Source organism: Mobula birostris, chromosome X (assembly GCF_030028105.1).
Source record: "Mobula birostris isolate sMobBir1 chromosome X, sMobBir1.hap1, whole genome shotgun sequence".
Taxonomy (NCBI): domain Eukaryota; kingdom Metazoa; phylum Chordata; class Chondrichthyes; order Myliobatiformes; family Myliobatidae; genus Mobula; species Mobula birostris.
Genome location: NC_092402.1, coordinates 77,983,337 through 78,003,356, shown reverse-complemented (window position 1 = coordinate 78,003,356; position 20,020 = coordinate 77,983,337). Strand labels below are relative to the sequence as shown.

At 40.0% G+C, this 20,020-nt stretch overlaps 1 protein-coding gene across 4 annotated transcripts in view; it reads left to right on the top strand.

The window, feature by feature from the left end:
* Nucleotides 1-20,020, top strand: part of LOC140191461 (unconventional myosin-Id) — a 591,692-nt gene that overhangs the window by 163,852 nt on the left and 407,820 nt on the right. For all 4 annotated transcript variants that reach the window (XM_072248895.1, XM_072248894.1, XM_072248896.1 and 1 more), the window contains exons 7-9: nt 269-385; nt 11,088-11,291; nt 17,992-18,137. In XM_072248895.1, coding sequence (XP_072104996.1) covers nt 269-385; nt 11,088-11,291; nt 17,992-18,137 — 467 coding nt within the window. The remainder of the gene's footprint in view (nt 1-268; nt 386-11,087; nt 11,292-17,991; nt 18,138-20,020) is intronic.

Here is a 20,020-nt window from a genome sequence, read left to right as displayed (position 1 = left end):
CTCCCACTCCCATCAATTTCCTGCAGATTCCAACACTTTGCTCACCAATTTATGATGGCCAATTCAGCCTTTGTTGTCTACTGAGTAATTTACATACTAAACTAAGTTTGTTTGAAGAATCCAAAGATAGTTTATTAATATATGGGCAAGACTATTGGATGAATTTCCCCAACTTTGTCAATATACAGACTACTGTGCCATCTATTGTCAAAGTTGCATTCTATGTGAATAAAATAATTTGTTTAACTTTTAAATTATTTTTACACAGTCTGCTATAAATGATGCTGCTGACTTCAAGGCTGTTGCAGATGCAATGAAAGTGATTGGATTCACAGCAGAAGAGATGCAGACAGTTTACAAAATCCTCGCTACTATTCTGCATCTGGTAGGTCCATTTTGGGGAATTGATATAAACTCAAAAATTTATATTAATTAGGATAAATAATGGAATCTCTTTTTTTTAGTTGCAGCTAACTGAAAAATAGTTGAGATGAAATCAGTAATAAATGCAAATTTTGTTTGGCTGACTGAATATCTTGCAAAGACAATTAAGAGTAGATGAGGCTAAAAAGATGTTTCTGATAAACCTAGATTTTCTGAAACCTTTTCATGTACCATTAGTAAGTGTTTGGACCAGCATTTGTTGCAGACCAAGAAAATGATTGTGGACAACAGACTATTCTAAAATAAAGCCAAAAGTGTTGGAAGCATTCAACTGGTCATGTAGCTTCTGTGAGGAAGGATCAGCTAACTGAAATGTTAACTTTGCTTTTCTGTCCTTGCAGACTGCTTGATCTGAATATTTTCAGCATTTTATTTAAGCGTTAGGGTTAGGGTATTTTGCTTTTGGATAAAGGATTCTTTTTTTAAGAAGCGGAATAATTGATGCTGAGGCCATAGCTGTTCAAGATTTTTAACTACTTGAGTCTGGAATGAAAAGTAAAAATTTGTTGCTTACACTTGTGTTAGTTAATACTGATGAGAACTACAACAAATTACAGGAAATTGCAGATCATTATAGCAGATTAGATAAATGAATTTCAACACAGTAGTGTGAGGTATTAAAACTGTCCCAAAGTAGTTTAAGAAGAGAACTCCAGAATATTGGTACCAGAAGACTGAAAGCGCTGTAACCAATAGTGGAACAAGAGACCAGAATTAATGGAGCAAGGATCTCTCAGCATATTAAAGAGATGGGGAAGATTGCAGATATAAGGATCAAGGCAATGAGGGATTTGGAGGGAAAATAAAGATTTCAAAACTGAAGTTTTACATCTTTGATAGACAACGTGATCAACTATCATAAGGTGAATGGGGTTTCTTGTGATTTCAGTCTTAAGCATTAATTAAGGAGAAGGAGGAATAGAAGAGAGTGGAGTAATTGAGGCAAGAAAGTATGGGAGCAGATTTGAAAGCAGAATGAACCTAGTATGGACAGATTAGATTAAAATATCTCGCTTCTGTGCTTTGTAATTCTGTGTGAGTATCCTAAAATACAAGAGAAGTACATGGATTTTCAGGAAGGGCATTGAAGAAAGAAACATGAATTTGATAAGCACTTGAATAATGTGAAGCTCTGAATTTTTGGTTTGGGTTGCATAGCTTTTGCAATTGAGGCTCAACTTGCTCATTAGCTACGGTATACTGCCATCTAATGGCCTTGTGTGTGAAAAACCATTATTCTGATTCAGAATAATAAATCAGAAGAATTACCCCATTCTTCCACCACCCTAGCGGGGAAAGGGTTCCTCTTGTCCTCACCTACCCCCCCCACACCAGCCTCTGCGTCCAGCACATAATTCTTCCAAGCTTCTGCCACCTCCAGCAGGGTCCCACCACCAAGCACGTGTCTCTCCCCCGCCCCCCCACTTTCTGCTTTCCACAGGCATTGCTCCCTGCACGACTCCCTTGTCTATTCGTCCCTCCCTACTGATCTCCCTCCTGGCACTTATCCTTGCAAGTGGAACAAGTGCTACACCTCCTCACTCCCTACCATTCACGGCCCCAAACAGTCCTCCCAGATGAGGTGACACTTCACCTGTGAGTCTGTTGGGGTCATTTACTGTTTAGTGCTCCTGGTGTGGCCTCCTGTATATTGGTGAGACCCAACATAGATTAGCGGACCACTTCACTGAGCATCTACGCTTCGTCCACCAGAACAAGCTGGATCTCCCAGTGGTCACCTAATTTAGTTCCACTTCCCGTTCCCATTCTGATATGTCCATTCATGACCTCCTCCATTGTCATGATGAGGCCACACTTAGGTTGGAAAAACACCACCTTTTATTCGGTTTGGGTAGCCTCCAAACTGATGGCATGAACATCGATTACTCAAACTTCTGGTAAAGCCTGCCCTCAACCCCCCCCCCCTCCCCCACTGCCTGCCCTTCACCATTTCCCATCCCATTTTCCCTCCTTCACTTTATTTCCTTGCCTGCCCATCACCTCCCTCTGGCCTCCCCCCCACCCCCCCCACGGCTTTTTCTTTCTTCCATAACATTCTGTCTCTTTCAACAATCAACTTTCTAGCTCTTACTTCATCCCTCTCCCTCAGGTTTCACCCATCACCTGGTGTTTCTCTCTCACCCAACCTTTTAAAGCTACTCCTCAACTTTATTTTCTCCAGTCCTGCCGAAGGGTTTCAGCCTGAAACATCAACTGTATTCTTTTCCATAGACGCTGCCTGGCTTGCTGAGTTCCTCCAGCATTTTGTGTGTACTGTTCTGATTCAGTAATAAGTCTAACAAAAACTATTTTAGAAATTCTTTTCACTCCATAACTCCAATATTAAACATTTCTAACATTTAGAACTGAAATCTTGTAACCTTTCTGTATTATTGCATTGAAGTGCCCAAAGCAAAACAATGCCAATGTCAAAAAGCTAAACACAGTACATCATTCATGAGCTCCATTTCATTATTCTGTCAGCTGCTTCAAATGTGAAGCTGTCGTTTTACTTATCCCAGTATGTGTTTCTTTCTGTGCGTTGATAGTCAACAACTTCTAGGCAGCTATTCACCTATTCACTAAGTGTGCATTTCGATTTGGCACATCTTCCAGTAGCAACTTTCTTGATGAAGCAGACTTCAAGCCTTTTGCATGGTGCAATGACTTCTGGGCATAAAACACATCCTTTAGCAAAATCAGAACAAGCCTCAGCCACACACTTGCTGAAATAGCTTTTCTCAGGCTTATCCAGCCCAAAATTAACTTAAATTAGCAAATTTATGGTATTAATAATGTAACAGTTCAATTCTATAATTTGTTTCCACTTTATATTTACTGCTTTTGATTCTACGTTTCTTAATATTTGGTAGGATGAAAATCTATCGAAGTCTGCAAATTGAACTCAATAATTCTGATTACCTGTGGTAAAGGGCCAGAAACAGATGGAATAGCAATGGAAAAAGTGACTGAATCATTGCCATTCCCTCTGTTAATGGCCAATATTTGATTCTAGAATGCATTTGATGTTTAATATTTTTGTGGAACTTGAGATGAGCATTATAATAATGCACTACCAGTTTAATTTGCAATCAAGAACAATTTAAAAAATATCCTTCCAAAAGGTTGGCATCTAGACAGACACATTTAATGCAAATTTGATAGAAGCAAAAAGTTGCAGTAAATAACTCAATAGGTAACCTCAGTCTAGCTTGTTCAGCTTGTTTCAAGCAGCCGATCAGGTATTTCTAAATTGCTTTCCTCCCGATTTGGCACTTGTATATTGATCAGAATTGACGCAGTGTGCTGAAGAGCCTGTTTTTGTGCTATCTGTCACAGAGATCCTACAACTTTAAGCTTGTAAGACTTGCTTGAAATTTAGTATTTAATAAACCACTACAATAAATAAAATTTTTACCACTTGGCATTTTACTGGGCAAATTGAATTATTCTTGTACTGAATGTTTTCACTGTAGCTTTTTATATCTGACAAACCAATTAAAATGCATTATTAATTTTCCTTGTTTATGGAATCTTAATTAGCTTCATAAAAGTACATGAAAGGCAAGATGGAGAGGATCTCTAGAAAGTATAGTGCTGATTGCATAATTGTAGGAACTGGAGAATAGAACTATGCTTGGTTATGAATTGCTCTGCAGCTAAGGAATTATATTTATATATCTGCAGGAAAAGGAAGGCTTGATATAATTTTGACTAAAATTGGTTTCTACCTCTCAGAGATGAAGAATAATAAAAAAAATTACGAAGAATTCTCAGGAAACCTTGAGTTACGATCCTAATCTTGTCCACTTGAATTACTGGACAAACTTTCTTTTGTAAGTTTGGAAATGCATATCAATAGGCAAGAACTTTGTATCATTTTGGACTCAGTTTTATAGAAAAGATAGAACACTTACACGAATGCTACCAGAAAAAAACTAACTGAGCGGAAAGATTAAAAAGAAGAGATTTTTCTTTCAGAAAAAATAAGAGGGTGGATAATGGTTTGATTTGTGAAGAGGTTTGATAGGGTAGGCACAGATTATAATTCTGGTTGTGGAGGAATCAAATCCTGGGGCAATAATATTAGATAAATGCACTTGGAATAAGTCTTTTTATCCAGAGTATAGGGACTGTCTTGATACCAAAGCAGCATTTGATCAAATGTGGCAACAAGGAGTCTTGGTAAATTTTCTTAAAAAGAAAGCATCCCAATGGTTGGAATCATGCCTTGCACAAAGGAAGATGTTTCTGGGTTGTTGAAAGTTGCTCATCCTGGCCTTATAACATTGCCACAACTTTTCCTCAGGTCATTACCCTAGGCCCAATGATCTTCAGCTATTTCAATAACTTTTCATCCATCATAAAGTCAGAATGGGGATGTTCATTCTTCAGTTATAGTGAAGATGAGGGCCTCCATTAGTCAGAGTTGACCATGGATGTTGCATCGTAGCTGTCTCGATACGCAAAGCTGAGCAGTACAATATGGAGAGCGAGCTGTTGCCCATGTAGCAAGCTCCCCCTATCCACACGTCTGATGAACCCAAAGGAACAATAGAGGTTGATGCAGTTTGGTACCAGCAGCATTGCAGGAGTTGCCAGTCAGCATTGAACTTAATGTAGGACTCCAGCTCTGGATTTTTCCTTCAGGGTTTACTCCCGAAGCCTTCCTCATGAGTGGGTGTAGTCGCAAGGCAGGAGAGGTTTGAGATCAGAGTTTTCCTTCTGGCTGAACTGTCAACCACGGCTGACGAGCCCCATCTGCCTGAAGCGACTGGTTTTAAGGCACCAGCAAACCTGCTTTTGCCCCTTCTCCTGTCAGTAGAAATGGTTCCGTCAGACTTAGTAGCTAAGCCACACATGAAGGCTAGGAGCTGGACTTGTTTTTCAAAGGCTATTTGAGGTGCACACATTGGGAGTATTTAATAGGTAGTGGGAGCTTGTTCACATTACCACCCACGGTTATAACAACCTTAAGGAACAATACCTTCAATTGTTTTGAGAGGCTAACCACCTATCTCTTATATTTAATTGTAATCCATTGCAAACTTTACTATCATCAAAAAGACTGACCACATAAATACTGCGATTGAAAGAACAGGTCAAACGCTAGGTATCTTTTCGAAAGTAACCCCCTTCTGATACCTCAATATTTTCCCTCATCTACAATGCACAGATGAATTATTCTACATTTACTTAAATGAGTACAGTGAATCAGCTGATTCCAAGTTCAGGTCTTCGAAACTTATTGGCACCTATAATCTAGGTGACTTGGTTAGAGACTAGATGTTGACATACAGGTACAATGAAAACTTGCTTGCAGCAGCACCTCAGTGAATTAGGTTTTGAGAATACAGAATATAAATTGTACAGATTAAGTGTTAAAAACCAGCCTGTATTTATAGAACCTTTCTTGATCACAGCTTGTTACAAGGTATCTTGTACTCAATATATTATATTTGAAATGTAGATTGTTATAAAATTCTCTCAGTAATATTGATTGGAGAAGAAATATTATTTGGAACACCAGTTAGAAACTGTGCACACTTCTGTGTGGTTAAGCCATAGTATCTTTTGTGTTCATCCTCAAGAGTAAACTGGGCTTCAGATTAATATAGTATCTATGACAGTGTATTCAAATGTAAACAAGTGTGCATTTCAAAAATACATTTGGAACATTTAATTTCTTAAAGATGCTTTATAAATGTTTTCCTTTATTTTGTCTTTCACACAGTTAGGTTCACCTGCAAAAGTTAATGAAGTAGCTGTGGGGGTTATCAGTGAATTGTTTATCCTTTCAATTTATCAGAAATATATGCACAAATTTTTAGAGGAGGAGGAATAGCTTGTTTTACTTATGTAATTGAGAAGTTATTACGCATAGCTTTGACGTTGGTGCCTTGAAATTGAACACAGAAGCAATGTCACAGTTTGGACTTGTTCATTTTTGACTCACGGCCTTATTTAAATCATGTAGCACCACACCAACTAATTTTAGAAACAAGCCATGGATTGTAAATATATAATGAGTAGGCAAATACCAAGGCTTGCTATAAGATTTTCAGCGAGGTTCAAAATTGAATTCTGTAATTCAGTCGTTGCTTGTTGGTGGATTTACTTCAGAAAAAAGCATTGAGGTATTTGGTGTTAAAGCAGTAATAATACAAGGAAGTATCAAATAAATACAATAACCAGAGTTTTGAGGAAATTGTACTTTGATTCATTATATAGTGAAAATACTGTACATAATTTATGCATAATCCAACAGTTTAATGTTTAATAAGACACGGCATCAGGTTAAATTTAGGCAAGAAAACATACTGTACCCTTTAGCCAATCAATCAATGCTAGTCTACATAGAACACTGCTTAGAAGAAGCACTGAGAATGGCCAAGATTGTCAAACATAATCTTGGTTAGGGTCTTCAATACCTCAGAGTCTCACGGTAGCACACTACTGACCAAGCTAGCTAACTGCTTATGAATATTGCTGCTAGACTGGTTCCTTTGCTACCTGTTGCAGACCCAATGATCTACGTGATGAAAATCTGCATAATTTTGTCTTTACCAGTCTCTGGCACAGATGCATCTGTCCATGACGGTAGCAGTAGAAGTGACCACTGCATAGTCTGCATCAATTTATTGATACATAGTTATATAGTATGGAAGCAGCCCAACCCCTCTATGATGACCAAGGTGCCTACCTAAGCTAATCTCAGTTTCCTGTGTTTGGCCTATCTCCGTCTCACCCCTTTCCTCTCCATGTACCTGTCCAAATGTTTTATTAAATGTAGTAATCATTCCTGCTTCTGCTACCTCTGACAGCTCATTCTATGTACCCATCATCCTCCATTTTGGATTTCCCGACAATGGGGATGGTGGTTGGAACTGTGACTACCTTCCCTGTCTGTGCCCCTTCTAATTTAATGAAACTCAAGATGGTTGCCTCAATCTCCTCTACTCTAGGGAAAACAGCCTTAGTCTATCTAATGTCTCCTTAGCATTCAAGCCTTCTAGTCCTTTCAACAACTTGTGAAACTTCTCTGTACCCTCTCTAGCTTAATCACATTCTTCCTGAAGCATGGCAACTCGAACTGTACCCAATGCTTCCAAGTACTGCAGTCAAGCCACGATGTTCAATTGTAATACTACATACCACTTCTTGTACTCAATATCATGGCTAACGAAGGAAAAGATGCCAAATTTTTTCAAGTATGTCAGTTGCTGAGTCAGATAATGAAGCAGTCCACAAACAAATGCCATAGTGTGATGAATATTCTATCCTGGCGAGTAGGCCTCTTAATTGTTTGCTAACTTTGCTTTCTAAACAGCAGCTGCCACTTATAAGATTGCAAACAACTGTAAATACATAAACTTCCAACTAACAGTTGATTGGCTTCTGGTTGTAAATGCAGTTCTTAAAATGTAAATGGCAAGCAGTAATCAGCTTGAAGTTAAATAATTGTCTATAGAACAGCTTTGCAAACAAGTTCTGTAGATAGTAGATGCTCTGTCTGTGCAAAGTAAGATTTAGCTCACTGCACATGGTTGATTGCTACTCGAGATGCAGCATAAGACAATGGGTTGTTTAATTTAGCTTGTTTCAAGCAGACTCGATTGACTCTAAGTTGCTTAGATCAAGAAAGCTTGTAGAATCAGATAGATAATATAACTTGACATATCAAATATTTGATATGTTTGTAGTTGAAAGAGTTATGTACTTAAGGAAGTTAGCTTTACATTTTAATCGTGCACTGTGAACATTAAGCTGGGATCTGTCTCCAAAATGCTTCTGGACTATTTGTGTTAAAAGAGTATCTAAGGAAATATCATATGCATGTGAAGTCACCCAAGTGGTGGAAAAAAAAGGTATAAATGTAGAGAGTAGTTCAGGTTTATTATGAGTGGTTGAAGAAAATCAAGAATAATGATAAGAACATAACAATGTTCAAAGTAAATTATATTATCAAAGTGCGTATATGTCACTATGTACAACCCTGAGATTTATTTTCCTGTGGGCATTCTCAGCAAATCTATAGAAGTGTAACTATAACATGATCAATAAAAGAGCAACCAGAGTGCAGAAGACGACAAACTGAGGAAATTCAAATATAAATAAATATTTATTTATATATATAAAAAATCTGGCTTTGGTTTCTGCATTATTGATATGTCTTTTTTACTTTATAAGAATAATATCTCTGTTTTAGAAATTCATTGTGTTTTAGAAAATGGTTTGTAATTTGGAAATGTTTTAAGATAGAAATGTTTTAGAGCTTTAAATGTGTTTTTAAGAGCATTATTTGGATTTAAATGCATCTTACTGAAAATAAATGAATGGTGTTTAAACTACTTTTTTAGCTACAAGTGTCTTCTTGGTAGGGAGGGGGAGAGACCCACTGCTCAAATAGTGGTGAGAATAAACAGGGATGTAAATCTGTCTTTGAAGATTGGGCAGCTACAGTATAGTTTCCCTTTAGTGAAGGTACTCATGGCTATTTATATCTAATAGGTCTTATGGTCTTTGTTTCAGTTTAGGATTTCGGTCAGCAAACCCAATACCATCATAGCAGGACCTGGACAACACCCAGGTCTGTGCTTATAGTTGGCAAGTAACATTGATGCCACACAAATTCCAGGCAAAGACAATATCCAACAAGAGAAAATTCAGCTATTATCTCCAGGTATTCAGTGACATTATCCTCCACTGTCAATATGCTAGGGTTTACCATTGACCAGAATTGAAATGAAATAGTCATATAAACAACATAGATACAGGAACAGGTCAGCTAGGAATCCTGTGGCGAATAACTTGCTTAACTCCACAGAGCCTGTCCACTGTCGACAGTGCTAAAAGTAGGAGTGTGATGGAATGCACCCTACATGTTCTGATTAATGCAGTTTCAATGATGCGAAAAAAGCTTGACACCATACAGGATTTAGCAGGCTTTTTGATAGGCACCCTAACACAACTCTTTACTCGCTCTGCCACTGACACACTACGGCAGCCAGCTGTTTGTCAATAAGATGCACTGCAGTGCAGCTCCCTAAGACTCCTCCTATAGCATCTTCCAAACCTAGCACCTCTACTAGTTAGAAAGATAAGGGCAGCAACAGCATGGGAATGCTACTATCTTGAAGTTGCCCTCCAAGCCACACACCACCCTGACATCCTGACTTGGACATATATTGTCATCCCTTCACTGTCCTGTGGTCAAAATTCTGGAACACTCTCCCTAACAATATTGTTGGTATACCCACAACTCAAGGACTGTATTGACCCAAGAAGGCTCACCACCACCTCAAGGTCAAACAGGAAGAGCAGCATGCTGGCTCAGCCCACAAAGCCCTTGTCCCTTGAATGAATTAAGAAAAAATAGAAGATAAGTGAAATGTGATGGTTTACCTTTAAGGGATAACAAGCACACTTAATAAGTTAAAGAGAAATTTGCAGGGCAAAAAGCACGGCAGTGTTCGATGAGGAATATGTGGTTAATATACAGTAACTTGCACTATGGTTAAAGGTCTCCCATTATATTTTTGAACGATGGAACAGGTAATAAGGGCCAGCTATTCTTCCATTCTTTCACAAGAGTTTGACTTTGCACGTCAATGGCTGAACCATCATTAAAATCTCCCAATATTGTCCCGTTACATTGCTTGTATCCGTCTTCAGTCAGTCACAGTAGCTGATCCATACAGTGTCTGCTACTAGTTCCAAGTGAACAGAATATGGTTTACAACCAATATGCCCATTCCAATTGTTTGCCTCACTTGTGGAAAATAAAACTCCAAGACACAACTCATAGACAAGGGTTGAATGTTTCTTCACGTGCTGATTGCACAGCCAAAGCATTGTAATTCATTGATTTCTCTAACTTCTGGAAATTTCTCCCCTCCCTCTTCTCTTTCTGTTCTCCATTCTGGCCTCCCTTTTACCACCTCTCCTTACGTCCCATCACCTCCCTCTAGTGCCCCTCCTCCTTCCATTTCTCCTATGGTCTGCTGTCCTCTCCTATTAGATTCCTTCTTCAGCCCTTTACCTCTTTCACATATTATCCCCCAGTTTTTCACTTCATACCCCCCATCCTCCACCCACCCACTTTCTTCCTCGCGTGGCCTCACCTATCACCTTCCAACTGGTATTTCTTCCCCTGGCCCCACTTTCTTTTTCTGGCTTCTCTCCCCTTCCCTTCCAGTCTTGTTGAAGGGTCTTGTCACAAAACATCAACTGGTTATTTCTCTCCATAGTTGATGCCTGACCTGCTGAGTTTCTCCAGCATTTTGTGTGTGTTCCTCTGGATTTCCAACATCTGCTGAATCTCTTGGGTTTATGTTGTAATTCATCTGTTCTTCAGCTGTTCCTACTGTGTATTTATAGGATTTATTTTAATTTCAGTTGTCCAGCAGTGTGATTTTTAACTTTAAAAAAGCTACTAATTTTAACTAGTTTAATTTATTGCTGATTCTGTTGTCCATGCAGCAGATTTTCCTCAATCTTGGTCTCTCTGGACTTGGAAAGGTGCATAAACCATGAAAATCTGCTTTTTTTTTGGTCCTTCTGCTTAAAGCCAAGCTGTGTTTTTTATTTTTGTTTTGTTTTCATTATTCCTTATGGTTTGACCTATTTGCTTTTAAAACTAGGGAAATTTGAAGTTTATGATGGATGGTGACTCTACTCTCATCGAAAGCAGTAAGTTGGTGTCAGTGATTGCAGAACTGCTCTCGACAAAAGCTGATGCAGTAGAAAAGGCCTTGTTGTATCGCACTGTAGCTACAGGACGTGATGTGATTGACAAGCAACACACAGATCAAGAAGCCAGCTATGGACGGGATGCATTTGCCAAGGTAGTTAATTAAAAGTAAGCCTTTCTTACAATAAAGATTTGAAGATTGCTGAAAACACCCATCTGATAGACTGATTGCCAGAAGTAGTTACAGGTTGCAACCTTTTATTTGTTACTCCAATTTGAAGTCTGGTTTACTGCAACATCTATTTCTATATTAATATCCATGAAAGCTTGTATTCACATTACATCATGTACTTGCATGCTTGTAGGGCATTAAAGTCCACCTGAATCATAAATTAATAAACTAAGCACCACTGTAATAGGAAGAGATTTTGATGCTTAGAATGAAGCATTGATGCCAGGCATGTTGGTTCAATTTTGTGGTGATGAACTTGTTATGGAGTTGTACAATGTAGAAACAAGTCCTTTGGTCCACTTTATTGATGCTGCCCATTGTACCTAACAGCACTAATCTAACTTGCCTACATTAGGTATATGTCTTTCTTTCCTTGGCATTTCAAGTTCTTGTCTGGATGCTTCATGAAGGTTATGAGGGTATCTGACTCCATCACCCGTATGGGAAAAGCAGATCCTTTTTTCAGATCCCATCTAAACCTCATCTTAAACTTGTATATGCTTGTCATGGGTAATAAAAAACTATCTACCCTATTTATCACACTCATAATTTTATTCAGCTCTGTTGTTTTGGGGTGGAACGATACAGAGTTTTGGACTTTTGAGATCTGTTCTGGGGCAAAGATGATCTGTACAAGAGGGTCAGGTTGTACCTGGACCGAAGAGGAAGTCATTATCCCAGCAGGCAGATCTGCTAATGCTACTAAGGCGAGTTTTAAATTAGATTGCCAGTGGGTGTGATCCTAAGTAATGGAGACTAATGAATGATTGGAAATTGAGAAAAAAGTCAGTGACAGCAAGTTGAATAAAGATGGACAGGAGCACGACAGGGAGTGTGGAAAGTCTGCTGGATTAAACTGCACTTCAGTGCAAGAGGTCTGACAGATAAGGTGGGTGAACTCAGGTTGTGTAAAGCTCTATGGAAATGGACATTATAGCCATAATGGAAACATGGCTAAGGAAGGGACAGAACGAGCACCTTAATGTTCCAGGTATAGACATTTTAGGAGGGATAGAGGTGGTGGAAAGGGATGAAGGGGAGTTGCTTTTTTCATCAAGTGGAGCATTATAGCAGAGATGAAATTACTGAAGGATCATCCAGTGAGGCTTCATGGGTAGAACTGGGTAGGAAGAGTATGATCACATTGTTGGGGTTTTACTATAGGTCTCCAAATGTTCGACAGGAATTAGAAGAGACTGTGGAGAACTCAAGAAAGGGTCATCGTGGTAGGAGAATTTAACTAGCATAGACTGATACTGTCATACTGCTGAGGGCTTAGATGGGGTGGGATTTGTTAAAAGTCAGGAAAGCTTTGTCAGGTAATGTATAGACAGCAAAGATTGACCTACACTTGGGTAGTAGAGCAGTCAAATGACTGAGATGACACTGGGGCAGCACTTTGGAACCAATGACTATAGTTCTATTAGTTTTTAAATAGTTTTGGAAAGGGACAGAACTGGTTTGTAGTTTAGATGTGCCTAAGAAGGTCGATGAGGGCAGGGTGGTAGACTCTGTTAACGTGGACTTCAGCAAGGCCTTTGATAAGGTTCCACATGATAGGCTGCTATAAAAGTTTATATTACATGGAAATCAGGATGTGGATGTGCTGGTCAACTGCATACACAGTTGACTTGATGGTAGGAAGCAAGTGATGGCGGAGGAAGGTTGTTTTTTTTTGGACTGGAGCCTGTGACTAGTGGGGTGCCTTGTATTGGTGCCCTTCTTTGTCATCTGTAACAATGATTTGGATGAGAATGTACAAGGCATGATTAGTAAGTCTGCAGATGACACTGGAATGGGTGGAGAAGGTTATCAAAAATTACTGGTCCTCTTGAGCAGCTGAGTAAATGGAGTAAGAAATAGCAAATGGAGTTTAGTTCATTTAAGTGTGAGGTGTGGCATTTTGGAAAGTCACATCAAGGGAACCTGCAGGGTGCTATGGTTGTTGTAAAATACTGGGATCTTGGTGTTCAGGTACATAGTTCCCTGAAAGTTGAGTCACAGGTTGACGGTGGTGAAGAAAGCTTATGGCATGCTGGCATTCATCAAGGTATTGAGTATAAAAGTTAGGAGGTCATGGTGCATTGTATAAGATGCTGGTGAAGGCATACTTGTATTGTTTTCAGTTTTGGTCCCCTGCTATAGGAAAGGCATTATTAAACTGGAAAGAATGCAGCAAAGGATCTTGCCAGGATTCCAGGGACTGAATTATCGGGAGAGGTTGGAAGAGCAAGGATTTTATTCTTTGAGACAGCAGCAATAACAACTTGTAAAGTTAAAGCAGTTGGGCAGGTACATGGAATAGAAAGATCAGAATCAGATTTAATATGAGTGCCATATGTTGTGGAAAAAGTGTGTGTATGCGATATATATTTTTTGCACTACTTATTTAGTTTAACGATTTATTTATCAAAAAAAAAGTTAAACTAAACAAGTTGTGCAAAAAGAGAAAAAAATGTAGTGAGGTAGCATTCATGGGTTCAATGTCCATTCAGTAATCTGGCAGAGGTCTCTGAACTTTAGGACCGGCCTACCATGTGGGACCTTGTTAAAGATTAAAGACCTCTTATCAATGTTGGCAACATGCATTAGAGTCCTCTCATCGCTATGCTTAGGTACCACATCAAAAAATCAATTAAATTTGAGTGTTTCCTGCAAACAAAACAATGCTAACTATTCCTAATCAATTCCTGCCTTTCAAAGTGGAGATAAATGCTGACCCTGAGAATTTCTTCTAATAGTGTTGTTGCCACTGGTGTAAGACAGTTGCATTTATTATATAGTTGCATTTATTATCATATGCATAAGTGAAGAACCTACTTGCAGCAGTATCACTGGTGCACTAGGCATAATAAAAGCAGGAATCACTTAATTAAACATACAGTATATAGGATTTTTCAAGAAAGAACACAATAAGACAAAAGTCAATTTTAGTGCAAAGTAAGCAAAGTGATCATTTTGCTGGTTGGTTCAGGAATTGAACAGTTGAAAGGAAGGAGCTGTCTGAACCTGATGGTGTGGGACCTCAGGCTTCTGTATGTCGAGATTTATGTATTTTGCTTTTTCTATTGCACTGTCTGTTGCTAAGCAACAATGAAAGTGGTTTCAAAATTTCCCATTGGAATTTGAAGCTAATTTTTAGTTCAACACTGATTTTAAAAGTTAGCAAATGAAAATAAGTGAATGTGATGCTATTAACATGAGATTAGCAGATGCTGATCAAAAATGGGAGAGGTTCCAGCAGATTGGAGGGTTGCGGATGTTGTTCCTGTATTCAAGAAAGGGAGTAGAGATAGCCCAGGAAATTATAGACCAGTGAGACTTACTTCAGTGGTTGGTAGCTTGATGGAGAAGATCCTGAGAGGCAGGATTTATGAACATTTGGAAAGGTATAATATGATTAGGAGTAGTCAGCATGGCTTTGTCAAGGGCAGGACATGCTTTACGAGCCTGATTGAATTTCTTGAGGATGTGACTAAACACATTGATGAAGGAAGAGCAGTAGATATAGTGTACATGGATTTCAGCAAGACATTTGATAAGGTACCCTATGCAAGGCTTTTTGAGAAAGTAAGGAGGCATGGGATCCAAGGGACATTGCTTTGTGGATCCAGAACTGGCTTGCCCACAGAAGGCAAGGAGTGGTTGTAGACGGGTCATATTCTGCATGGAGGTCGGTGACCAGTGGTGTGCCTCAAGGATCTATTCTGGAACCCTTCCTCTTCGTGATTTTTATAAATGATCTGGATGAGGAAGTGGAGGGATGGGTTAGTAAGTTTGCTGATGACATAAGGGTTGGACGTGTTGTGGATAGTGTGGAGGGCTGTCAGAGGTTACAGCGGGACATTGATAGGATGCAAAACTGGGCTGAGAAGTGGCAGATAGTTCAACTCAGATAAGTGTGAAATGGTTCATTTTGCTAGGTCAAATATGATGGCAGAATATAGTATTAATTATAAGACTCTTGGCAGTGTGGAGGATCAGAGGGATCTTGGGGTCTGAGTCCATAGGATGCTCAAAGCAGCTGCGCGGGTTTACTCTGTGGTTAAGAAGGCATACAGTGCATTGGCCTTCATCAATCATGGAATTGAATTTAGGAGCCAAGAGGTAACGTTGCAGCTATATAGGACCCTGGTCAGACCCCACTTGGAGTACTGTGCTCAGTTCTGGTTGCCTCACTACAGGAAGGATGTGGAAGCCATAGAAAGGGTGCAGAGGAGATTTACAAGGATGTTGCCTGGATTGGGGAGCATGCTTTATGAGAATAGGTTGAGTGAACTCAGCCTTTTCTCCTTGGAGCGACGGAGGATGAGGGGTGATCTGATAGAGGTGTATAAGATGATGAGAGGCATTGATCGTGTAGATAGTCAGAGGCTTTTTCCCAGGGCAGAAATGGTTGACAGAAGAGGACACAGGTTTAAGGTGCTAGGGAGTAGGTACAGAGGAGATGTCAGGGGTAGGTTTTTTACTCAGAGTGGTGGGTGCATGGAATGGGCTGCCGGAAATGGTGGTGAAGGCAGATACGATGGGGTCTTTTAAGAAGCTTTTGGATAGGTACATGGAGCTTAGTAAAATAGAGGGCTATAGGTAAGCCTAGTAATTTCTAAGGTAGGGACATGTTTGGCACAACTCCGTGGGCCAAAGGGCGTGTATTGTGCCTTAAGTTTTCTATGATTCTATATTTTGAGTTACACATCTGCAATGTAAACGCTTGAGAATACCTAGCAGGGAAAGCTTTCGCTATTTCCATTGTTTATTGCATTGGAAATAGTTCCAAGAGGCGGCTTCATTGAGAGGGTTGGCACCCATGCAGCTTCCACCTGACTGCCAGGTGTTTATGCAGTGGAACACATTTCACTTGAGCAACACACATCAAAGTTGCTGGTGAACGCAGCAGGCCAGGCAGTATCTCTAGGAAGAGGTACAGTCGACGTTTCGGGCCGAGACCCTTTATCAGGACCAACTGAAGGAAGAGCTAGTAAGAGATTTGAAAGTGGGAGGGGGAGGTCCCATGCCATGATGGCATGAACATTGACTTCTCAAACTTCCGCTAATGCCCCACCTCCCCCTCGTACCCCATCCGTTATTTATTTATATACACACATTCTTTCTCTCACTCTCCTTTTTCTCCCTCTGTCCCTCTGACAATACCCCCTGCCCATCCTCTGGGTTTTTCCCCCCTCCCCCTTTTCCTTCTCCCTGGGCCTCCTGTCCCATGATCCTCTCATATCCCTTTTGCCAATCACCTGTCCAGCTCTTGGCTCCATCCCTCCCCCTCCTGTCTTCTCCTATCATTTTGGATCTCCCCCTCCCCCTCCCACTTTCAAATCTCTTACTAGCTCTTCCTTCAGTTAGTCCTGACGAAGGGTCTCGGCCCAAAACGTCGACTGTACCTCTTCCCAGAGATGCTGCCTGGCCTGCTGCATTCACCAGCAACTTTGATGTGTGTTGCTTGAATTTACAGCATCTGCAGAATTCCTGTCTGTTGTTTACATTTCACTTGCTTTGGCTTGGTGGAAGGTGTGAAAATAAAAAGAGGCAAAGAAAAGCAGAGGAGATAAACATACTGTATCAACATTTTACAGAGAAGAACGAAAAGGCTGCAGATGAAGGTGAGACAATGGCTAAAACAAAGTGGCCGAAAATGTCAAAGTTGCAGGTGAACGCAGCAGGCCAGGCAGCATCTCTAGGAAGAGGTACAGTCGACGTTTCAGTCCTGACGAAGGGTCTCGGCCTGAAACGTCGACTGTACCTCTTCCTAGAGATGCTGCCTGGCCTGCTGCATTCACCAGCAACTTTGATGTGTGTTGCTTGAATTTCCAACATCTGCAGAATTCCTCGTGTTGGCCGAAAATGTGTTGAATGGAGTGGACTGACTCCAATTGCTATGGTCCAGGTTGACACTAACAACATGGAAGGGCAGGAAGGAGGTTTTGCCAAGAATTTTGAGCAGTTTTGCAAAATTGAAAAGCAGAATCACAAAGATATTAAACTCTGGACTATTATTGGAGTTGTGTGAAAACTGGCGGAGGACAAATCAGGTTAGAGAAGTAACCATAAGACTCAAAGTATTCTGTGAAGTAATACAGGAGTACGTCTGCAATGATGACTCTACCCCCCACCCAACCCCAATGGGAATCCAAACTCAAAGCACATTTTAGATCTCAGACTATTTTATTTCATTTAAGGGATTTTCCAAATGTGTTGGTTTTTTATTTGACACTAGGAGAAAAATAACAAAAATTGACAAATTCCACATGCTACTTGGCCCAGACTACACACAGAATTGGTCTTTGCGATCCTTTGCCTGATAAAAGATAAGTAGCTTCTGACAGCTCAAGGCAATTAATGAAACGTGCAAAAAAATGTAGCTTTTCCCAAACTATTTATCATTACAGAACCAATTAAATAAAAAAGAAATGCAAAGAAAATACTGCTTCCTGACACCATCAGTAGGTCAGACAAAAACTGCTGTACTTTCTATAAACAGTGGTCTGTTGGAGTGAAATCACTGACTTCTGTTATTTTGATTTTCTCCACCATTTAAGCCAGGTAAAGATGAAGATGACAATTGGCAAGTAGTTGAATGTATTTACCATTTTTGCTTGCTTTTTCGTTGCAGGCAATATATGATCGCCTTTTCTGTTGGATTGTCAACCGAATCAATGATATTATTGAAGTTAAAAATTATGATGCCAGAATCCATGGGAAAAATACTGTTATTGGCGTGTTGGATATCTATGGTTTTGAGATCTTTGACAACAACAGGTATGCATTTTTAAAGATAGTTTACAAGAAAGGCAATGTACGTTCTGGTCTTTGAAAATCTGTTCCAGGCTGGAGAAAATTTACCGTAAAATGTAAATTTTACATTTGTATCCATCATAAACATCGGAGCACTGGGGGAATGCAAGTGCTTCTGGAACTACTAAACCATAAGACATAGGAGCAGAAGTAGGCCATTTGGCCCATTGAGTCTGCTCTGTCATTCAATCATGGCTGATCATTTCTTTCCCCTTGGGGCAAAAAAACTATTGACTGGATGTACTGAGAACTGCTAACCAGGAAAGCTAGTAAGGGGGTAGAAAATTGTATGAGATTCATTGGGAGAAAAGTACTCTCTGCCACAGGAGATTTGTATGCCTGTTTTGGGCCTTGTTCTGTTGTTCTATTGAGAAATGTATTTAAAATCAGTTCCACAACATGACTAAAAGTTCTCCTATTTGTGACTAATGTGAAGTAAGATGAAGGGTGTTCCCACACTCCTGTGGCAGAGTGAAATCGATGAAGGCAGAGCAAATTGTAAAATGAGAGCCATTGTGTTGCAGTGCTGTCACCAACTCATACTTCATGTGAAAGAGAAAGCAAAGGGTTTTCATTTCTGTCACAATATTTGCCAAAGGCTTTGTGTGCAAGATGTAGAAAACTGCAATAATTGCTGGTACTCACAAATATTAAGTAAAAGATTTATGAGCTAAAGTGTTTCTACAACTTGCCAAAAATTGCTTTGGTTTGAATGTTGTCCTCAGCTGCATAATTAATTATATTGAAGCAGACAAGTGCAGTAAGCCAAAGAAATCTAGCCATGCTCACTCAAGCATTTGTGAACATACATCGTCATTTACTTGTCCCAAGGAATTTCTGTGGAACCTTAATCCAAAAAGTTGATAAATCCTGACACCAGTATAATATTCCAACTTTGGAGGTATGAGAAGTCACACTGGCCTGCAAAGTTTTCTCAACTTGTAAGGCTTAATAACTTATATAATTGATACTGTTAATGGATACATCATTGATACAGTCAGGGAACCCAAATGCAAAAGAACTGGCTGCTGGACTCTAGCTGTCAACCTGGCATATTTGTCTGTTACTAAGGTAAGTTTCCATTCATAATGGATTGGAAAAACTAGGCCAGTACTGGACCTCGAGAGAGAATTTTGTAGAATGACTAAGGGATGGCTTTTTAGAACAGCTTGTTGTTGAGTCCACTAGGGGATCGGCTGTGCTGTACAGGTGTCCCTCGCTTTTGGAATGTTTGCTTTACGAAACCTCACTGTTACGAAAGACCTACATTAGTACCCTGTTTTCGCTTTCAGAAGGTGTTTTCCCTGTTACGAAGAAAGGCAGCACGTGATAAAAAATCAGCGCGCGATAAAAGGCAGCGCGCATCCCGAGCAGCCGCTCTCCCCCGGATTCAGAACGGCATTGCTTAAACACGTTGCATTGAGCAGCCGTTAGCAAGATGAGTTCTAAGGTGTCGGAAAAGCCTGAAAGAGCTCGTAAGGGTGTTACACCTAGCGTAAAACTAGACATAATTAAGCGTTTCGATCGTGGTGAACGAAGCAAGGACAAACAACAGGAATTCTGCAGATGCTGGAAATTCAAGCAACACACATCAAAGTTGCTGGTGAACGCAGCAGGCCAGGCAGCATCTCTAGGAAGAGGTGCAGTCGACGTTTCAGGCCGAGACCCTTCGTCAGAAGCAAGGACAAAGTGAGTTTGGCTTGTGGAAGCTGACGAAGATGATGTGGAAGAGGTTTTGGCATCCCATGACCAAAAACTGATAGATGAAGAGCTGATGCAATTGGAAGAGGAAAGGATAACAATCGAAACCGAATGCAGTAGCGAAAATGAAGTCATCCAGGAACTGA